We start from the raw sequence: 8,653 nt of genomic DNA, 5'->3' as shown, positions 1-8,653 counted from the left end.
GTTACTGCTCTGAATCAGGGTTGGGTAATGGGGCTGCACTATGTTACTCCTCTGAATCAGGGTTGGGTAATGGGGCTGCACTATGTTACTCCTCTGAATCAGGGTTGGGTAATGGGGCTGCACTATGTTACTCCTCTGAATCAGGGTTGGGTAATGGGGCTGCACTATGTTACTGCTCTGGATCAGGGTTGGGTAATGGGGCTGCACTATGTTACTGCTCTGGATCAGGGTTGGGTAATGGGGCTGTGCTATGTTACAGCAATGGATCAGGGTTGGGTAATGGGGCTGCACTATGTTACTGCTCTGGATCAGGGTTGGGTAATGGGGCTGCACTATGTTACTGCTCTGGATCAGGGTTGGGTAATGGGGCTGTGCTATGTTACAGCAATGGATCAGGGTTGGGTAATGGGGCTGCACTATGTTACTGCTCTGGATCAGGGTTGGGTAATGGGGCTGCACTATGTTACTCCTCTGAATCAGGGTTGGGTAATGGAGCTGTGCTTTGTTCTGTGCTTTAACATAAAACCACAATTCAGAAGAATAATGTCATGGTATTACCATGAAAATTCACAGCACCATGTAATTATATGGCTCTCAGGGCACAATTACAATGAATGTGCTTGCTTGAAGACCAGATTAAGTATATAGATGTTAAAGTAATAAAGTAAGCCATATTTCATTAAAAAGCAAATCAAACATACAGTGAATTCTATACAATACAGAAAGAGTTCAAATACAATTTTAATAACAGCTTCTTCAGAAGGCACTTCACCACAGAAAACATACTACATTGCAAAGTCAACAGAATGTAGGAAAAGCTTCGTCACAAAGCACAGGATGGTCCATTTTGTTTATTCTAAAAACAGTACTATCAAACTTTATTCCTTAAAAACATATACAAACAATCTAGTTGCCTCAAAGTATTTCATTAACTAGTTATTCTAGAGGAAATTTGGTAGGAATCTCATGATTGTAGAGGCGGATCATTGACACAGGCCCCAGTCCTCAGACGGCTCCTAGAGCGTGTAGTTTTCAGAGGAGTCTGTTTCCACCGCGCTGACGCTGGCTGACTCATCCGGCCCAGCGGTCGGCAGTGTCACTAGCATGGTCGTGGGGCTGTACTGACCTGCGGAGCTCAAGGCGAACGCAGCATCTGCAGGACAAATGCAGGTCAGTTACTAGAGTCAGCAACCTGCAGGGCCAAAGTGAGCTGACACTGCTGTGTAGGATCAATAAGAGAAAGGTGAAAGCAGAGGCGAACAGCACACAGAGCCAATCACATGCCTGACAGCACCGACCAAGCACACAGAGCCAATCATAAGACTGACAGCACCGAACCTGTCAAGAGACAATCACGCCCCTGATAACACTGACCCAACTCAGCAGCCAATCAGAAGCCTGACAGAATTGATCCAGCACACAGTGCCAATCACACCCCTGATAGCACTGACTCAGCAGAGAGCCAATCACACCCCTGACAGCAACAACCCTGTAGAGAGCGCCAATCAGTACTTTGGGTTTAAGAAAAGCATGTTATAAATAAATTATTATTATTAATCACACCCCTGATAGCACCGACAGCAGAGAGAGCCAATTACACCCCTCACAGGCCTGAGGCCATGAAGGAGCTACAGAGCCTGGACAGGTTTTTAATTATTATGTTTTTACATTAATTTTTATGGGTGGGATGTGGTTGTTGGGCTACCCGGCTTAGCCGGCTGCTTGTCAGTGGGTTCCTGTCCTAGCCAAGGAAACAGAAACACAAAGGGGAGAGCAGAAGTGCTGAGGTAAGCCATTTCCAGAATTGTGCTTGTGATAATATTCCACAGGAAATGGAGATGACAGCCTTCAGAAACAGTAGGGTACAGCTTGAGGTAAGGGCATTCAAGTGGAAATAGAAGAAAAAAGTATTTATTTTTCCTTCAATACAGTGGGGTCCAGTATTATTGGCACCCTTGATAAGTATGTACAGAGAATACATTACATTACATTACATTACATTACATTACATGAATAGCATTTGGCAGACACTCTTATCCAGAGCGATGTACAACAAAGTGCAAAGTGCATACCCATGACCAGGGATAAATGTGCTAAAAGACACTAGAGAGAAGTACAATTTCAACTGCTAACAGTACAACAAAGATAAGGACTATGGCCTATTTGATGATTAGATTATTATTATTATTATTTTTTATATACCTCACCACGCAAATATATGAATAAACAGCTTACCTAGCCAAACAACACTAACAAAGGTATTATCCAAGCGTAATAACACAAGTAAAGACAACAGTTAAGTTTTACAGGGAGGTAGGGAGGGGCAGGGAGAGGTGCAGCTTGAATACTGTAAACCAAAAAATAAGTAATTGACATAAGCCTTTCCCCAACATGTGTAAAGTAGTGTGCTTTATTAACCCTTTAAGTATGACCCCTTTTCTTAACACAAGCTTGAAAATGACATCTCAAAAATAAAACGGTTACAACTCTTTTTGATGACAGGCACAATCCAAGTCACTTCTGAAAGGTAGCCCTTGGTGGTTTGTTTCCAAAAAGCCAGAATTACCCTAAATATTACTAGAACAAACCACAGCAAAAATCCCTTTCAAATCTGATGATATCAGCAAAAAGTAGCATTCTGCATTGCTTTTTCTCAGCTATGTCTAAGCAGGTTTCCAAAAATGATATTTGGAGAATCCAAAAGGACACATGTAGACTAAATTATATTAGGGGTCGTGTATGAGGTGTAAAATAATTGCATACTAAATGATTAAAAAATTATATTTTGTTCTCACTTCCCCCCTGCCTGTAACCCTTCCCCTACCTCTCCCTGTTCTTGCTCTCCCCATCTGGCAGCAGCAGATCCTGAAGATTGCAAAAAATAAGTATAATAATTGCAATAATAATGGTATACTGATATATTGATTGAAGTTTTTGTCAAATACCCAACCCCCAACAACAAGTCAAACACATCCCACAATTTCACATGCCATTTATTCAGAAAGCACTGCTTATTTATAAGCGTATGTACAGAACAATAAAAAATATAAACTTTTCAGTCACTGAAAATGGCCTCTAGTGTGGAGTCAAATGTGTTTTCACTGTTCACGATTCACTCAGATGAGCAATTTTTTTTGAGGCCTCCAAATATAGTCTTTTATTTAGACTTAGTCATACAAATAAATAATAATAAATCATCATAACTGGCTGTACAACGAGCAGAAGTTATACTGTAGGTGATTGTTCACAGAGAGGGGGTCGTCTATACCATGCAACTGCATTACTGGGACTGCCCAGAAAACCTAGTTGCAGTGATTGTGTTCGAGAGAGCTAATACAAAATGTAGGTAATAGCATTCCTATGTACAAGTCATTTTGTACACAGATGCAATGATGAAATGGACAAAAATTATAATTCCTCTGAAGAAATTAAAAGTAAACAATGGGCATTCTATGTTTCTCTAAGTTAGCACGGTTTTGGAATTATAAACTATTATGGATTTAGTTCACTGGATCCTCGCTGTGGAAAAGATCTTGATTACCTTGATTTGTTTAGCTTGTGAATTCCCAAAATGCAGAGAAGTTTAGGCTCCCATTGCTTGTTTTTCCACCCCACATTACAAAATGAAGAACTGTTGTCGCGAAATAAATGGCATCGTAAAATTGTATATACAGATCGAACAGTGAGTTTAATGCTTTCAAATGGTATATGCTGTGGCCATATTGATTGAAAATTACACCATGGAAAAAGGAATTCATGCAAAAAATCCCACTTAATGGGTTAAAGTCTTACATTTTTCTCATAAAACATTTATTTCCCAGGTTTCACAACTATCAGTATATGCCTAGTTTAATACTTTGTGTAAATACCCCTGCCACAGATGACAGCCCATCAGACACATTTTTCGAATAATTTTGAAAGCTACGTTTTTTAGAAAAATAAGACCACTTAATAAAAAAACAATGAAACATGAGAATACATTTACTAAAATTAAAGTATATAGTTTTCCCATATGTTTTAACATAACACTGCTATCACAGCATTCCTTCATCATTTTTACTAAGGGTGCCAATAATTCTGGAGCCCACTGTTTTTATATCCATCAGTATGCAGCAGCTCAAGGTGAATTGGGGGTGTTGGCATATTCCTTTAAAATTGCCATTTTGTAGTACCCGTAAGTTAAAGGTTACAGCGCAAAATATGGTGATTTGAAAACACATCTGAAAAGGTTGCAAGCACGTGCTTAAGGATTTGCATGCAATGATGAGTACGCTGTATAAAGAAAGGCACTAAAACACATGGCTGAGGCACATCTGTTTAATTGCTGTGAGGGTGCTGATGACACACTGTTGCCCTTAAAGGGATAAACCCAGTGCTAGTTCACTAGCTAATGTTGCTATATACACAGGTGCTCAAGGAAACATCACCGATGCCTGAAAATAGAGGAAGGACATTCAATTACGAAAACTGCATTACCGCTGCAGGTGAATGACATGTTCTTAATTCGTTAAAAACATTTATCTAATTTATCTATCTAATGCAAAGTACACATTTAAAATGAAAACAAAACATTCTAACAGTTACATTGTTACGAATATGGTTCATTGAACAATGAGAAATTGGCACAATATTCATTGTACCTAATGACCCATCTATATTTATTATTGTATATATTTCACAGAGAAGATTAAGTGCAAGCTCAGATGGCTGCACTCTCACTGACCCAAACTCATTTCAGATTGTGGTACTGTAGGGGAGAGCCGGTAAAACAGCTGCCAATACCAAATCAAATGAACATTTTCTCAGTAAGAAGAGGAATTTCTGCTTTACTTCACAGTGAACTATCACTTACAATCAGTGCCATGGTCGAAGACTAATACATAATTTATTGAATTTTTTTCAAGAAGAATATGGAGTTTAAACTGAGAGGACACTGAAACACAAAATTTCATACTGTTGTGGCTTTCAATAGTATGAAAGCATAAAGTCTTCAAAGGTTCTTTACACTTGGTATGATGCCTTCAGACAGAACAGTGTTTGTGTACAGACGGATGATATTTTTGGTTTAATTTTGTATGACTTTCCTTCCAGTCACAGTAAGCCCATGGCTACTAAGCACAACACATGGGCTACGTCAAGGGAGGAGCTGAAAGCTGAAAGATGTAGGTAAAACAGCACTGGGCTACACAATCAGCCCGAGTGGCATGAAGCGGTAAACTGCATTTGATAAAAATAAATAAATAAATAAATAAATAAATAAAAGCTTGGAGGCCACTCCTTTTTCCAAATGAAAGAAAGGCGAGCACTCGATAATACTTTCCAGCACCGCTGGCTCAGTGTGGCCCCTTTCCAGCAGCTGCCTGCCTCTCCAGCTTACTCGCCCCCTTTCTGGCAGGTTCTGCCAGGACTGCTGTGGCCTCCAGTGGGCTGCCAAGTGTTTGAAGTGTGACTGCCAAAGGCCCTCTATCTCTCTCCAACTCCCTCTCTGTTTCTCACTTTCTTTCTCTCTCTCTCCCTCTTTGTCTCTCTCCTTCTCTCTCCCTACCTCTGTCTCAGTCTCTCTCTCTCACAAACCTTCACACAAAGCGAGAGAGCCAAGCTGCACTGGCAAAACAATCATGACACATGAACTCAGGCAGACACATGGCCCGTAGAGCAGCACCAGGGACTGCAGAATCTGAAAATCAAAGGAGAGAAGCTGGCTTCTCACCCGGACTTTACCGGCCTCCTCGGCTTCACAGTTAAACTCACAGGCTTCACAACAATGCCACCTGGAATGCTGACCATGTTAACCCCCTTCTGTGCAAACTGCTATTTCATTAACTCTTAAGAATCATTTAATGTCTTCACCTAATGTCTTCACCAGATGACGTATCGTCATTGTTTATCCAGACTGCATATGTTGTCCATATTGCCAGAAAAAAACACACAAATGCATATTTACTGAATAGGCCTTGAATACTTCCACATGGTCAAGTTGTTCAGTCATGTGACCATGGAATTGGTCCGTTTTTTTCATTGTGTGGATGCTGGTGGGAAGCAAACAAATGCCTCCACAGAAACATTCCCACTGCTGTTGTTTCAATGGCCATGATTAGTTTAGCTCTGCTTGTTTCTGAGTTGGGTTTCTTCGTAAACCACTGGTCTACATCCTTGGTCTACATTCTTTGGCAGAACGAATCTGCGACAGACGTATGTAACATCACACAATGTGCTATCACTGCAGAGCCATGTGTGTAGCAACCCACAAAAAGGGCCAGCAAGATATTACAGGAATTAAACAGCACACTTGCCCAGCTTGCAATCATAATGCCCACAGTACTATGCCCCTGACCACGTTCACCCTCTGAGGCCAGTTCAGTGCAGTCAACTTTTGGGGACGAGGTTTGTAATAAACCATGGATCGGTTGCTTCTTCTGCCGATTCATAAAATCTAGTTTTATGATCTAGTGAAGGTCCAGCTCCACCTTGACTACACTGGTGCTGCTCCAATGTGTGCCTCACCGAAAAGGCATTTATCTATAACACTGGCTAAAACACACACCAGTAGTGTAAGTACAGTGCATCCGGAAAGTCTTCACAGCGCTTCACTTTTCCCACATTTTGTTATGTTACAGCCTTATTCCAAAATGGAATAAATTCATTTTTTCCCTCAAAATTCTACACACAACACCCCATAATGACAACATGATTTTTTTTTTTTTTTAGAAATTTTTGCAAATGTATTAAAAATAAAAAACCAAGAAATCACATGTAAATAAGTATTCACAGCCTTTGCCATGAAGCTCAGGTGCATCCTGTTTCCACTGATCAACCTTGAGATGTTTCTACAGCTTAATTGGAGTCCACCTGTGGTAAATTCAGTTGATTGGACATGATTTGGAAAGGCACACACCTGTCTTTATAAGGTCCCACAGTTGACAGTGCATGTCGGAGCACAAACCAAGCATGAAGTCAAAGGAATTGTCTGTAGACCGGATTGTCTCGAGGCAAAAATCTGGGGAAGGGTACAGAAAAATTTCTGCTGCTTTGAAGGTCCCAATGAGCACAGTGGCCTCCATCATCCGTAAATGGAAGAAGTTCGGAACCACCAGGACTCTTCCTAGAGCTGGACGCCCGTTTAAACTGAGCAAGGGCCTTAGTCAGGGAGGTGACCAAGAACCCAGCGTTCCTCTGTGGAGAGAGGAGAACCTTCCAGAAGGACAACCATCTCTGCAGCAATCCACCAATCAGGCCTGTCTGGTAGAGTGGCCAGACGGAAGCCACTCCTTTGTAAAAAGCACATGGCAGCCCACCTGGAGTTTGCCAAAAGGCACCTGAAGGACTCTCAGACCATGAGAAACAAAATTCTCTGGTCTGATGAGACAAAGATTGAACTCTTTGGTGTGAATGCCAGGCGTCATGTTTGGAGGAAACCAGGCACCGCTCCCGACAGTGAAGCATGGTGGTGGCAGCATCATGCTGTGCGGATGTTTTTCAGCGGCAGGAACTGGGAGACTAGTCAGGATAGAGGGAAAGATGAAAGCAGCAATGACATCTTGGATGAAAACCTGCTCCAGAGCGCTCTTGACCTCAGACTGGGGCGACGGTTAATCTTTCAGCAGGACAACGACCCTAAGCACACTGCCAAGATATCAAAGGAGTGGCTTCAGGACAACTCTGTGAATGTCCCTTGAGTGGCCCAGCCAGAGCCCAGACTTGAATCCGATTGAACATCTCTGGAGAGATCTGAAAATGGCTGTGCACCGACGCTTCCCATCCAACCTGATGGAGCTTGAGAGGTGCTGCAAAGAGGAATGGGCGAAACTGCCCAAAGATAGGTGTGCCAAGCTTGTGGCATCATATTCAAAAAGACTTGAGGCTGTAATTGCTGCCAAAGGTGCATCAACAAAGTATTGAGCAAAGGCTGTGAATACTTATGTACATGTGATTTCTTAGTTCAAACTTCTTTCATGTTGTCATTATGGGGTGTTGTGTGTAGAATTTTGAGGAAAAAAATGAATTTATTCCATTTTGGAATAAGGCTGTAACATAACGAAATGTGGGAAAAGTGAAGCGCTGTGAATACTTTCCGGATGCACTGTATATATAGTACCTTATCGATGGAGCAGACATCGGAACCTCACAGCTGAACCAGCACTAGAAACAGGTGTTTCTTCACCTCAAGTCTAGGCTTGGACAAGAGCTGGATACTCTCTAGTATGATGGAGTGGCCTGCCAGTGTGCGTTTTTATTTTTATGCTTTCATCAGCAATTTCCCTTTGCAGATTCTCTAGAGAAAGACAGTCTGGTGTGGAGAATTGAGACGCACAGGGATAGTCACGTTTGAATGCAAACTTTCCGTTTCCATGGCAAAGCTGTACGCAATCTGGTCCAAACTGAAACCGAAGCTTGTGACTCAGTAGAGCGTGAACGCTCATCCACTGCTTACCCACAGCCTGAGCAACTGCACATGATGTCACACTCAACACTGCCATCTGCCATGCAAAAGATGAGTGCCTGGCCTTTGTCTACAGTTCAAAGCACAGCTTTAAAAGAAAGAAGGGGGTAGGATTAAACTCCATTTACTTCTAACTCATGTTTGCAACTATACTTCCAGCTCTGATGGAAACCATCTTGTAACACAGCTTGCAAACTCTCCAGACAGCTGACT

General features: G+C 41.8%; 1 protein-coding gene across 1 annotated transcript in view; it reads right to left on the bottom strand.

Moving 5' to 3' along the window:
• Nucleotides 1-723: 723 nt before the first annotated feature.
• kiaa0586 (KIAA0586 ortholog) overlaps nt 724-8,653 on the bottom strand; it is a 207,302-nt gene continuing 199,372 nt past the window's right edge. Inside the window, exon 33 of the mRNA XM_061232042.1 lies at nt 724-1,153. Coding sequence (XP_061088026.1) covers nt 1,017-1,153 — 137 coding nt within the window. The 3' untranslated portion in view covers nt 724-1,016. The remainder of the gene's footprint in view (nt 1,154-8,653) is intronic.

The sequence above is a fragment of the Conger conger genome, chromosome 1 (assembly GCF_963514075.1).
Source record: "Conger conger chromosome 1, fConCon1.1, whole genome shotgun sequence".
Lineage (NCBI taxonomy): Eukaryota > Metazoa > Chordata > Actinopteri > Anguilliformes > Congridae > Conger > Conger conger.
Note: the sequence above shows the minus strand (reverse complement) of the source record. Positions and strands in the feature narration are given on the sequence as shown.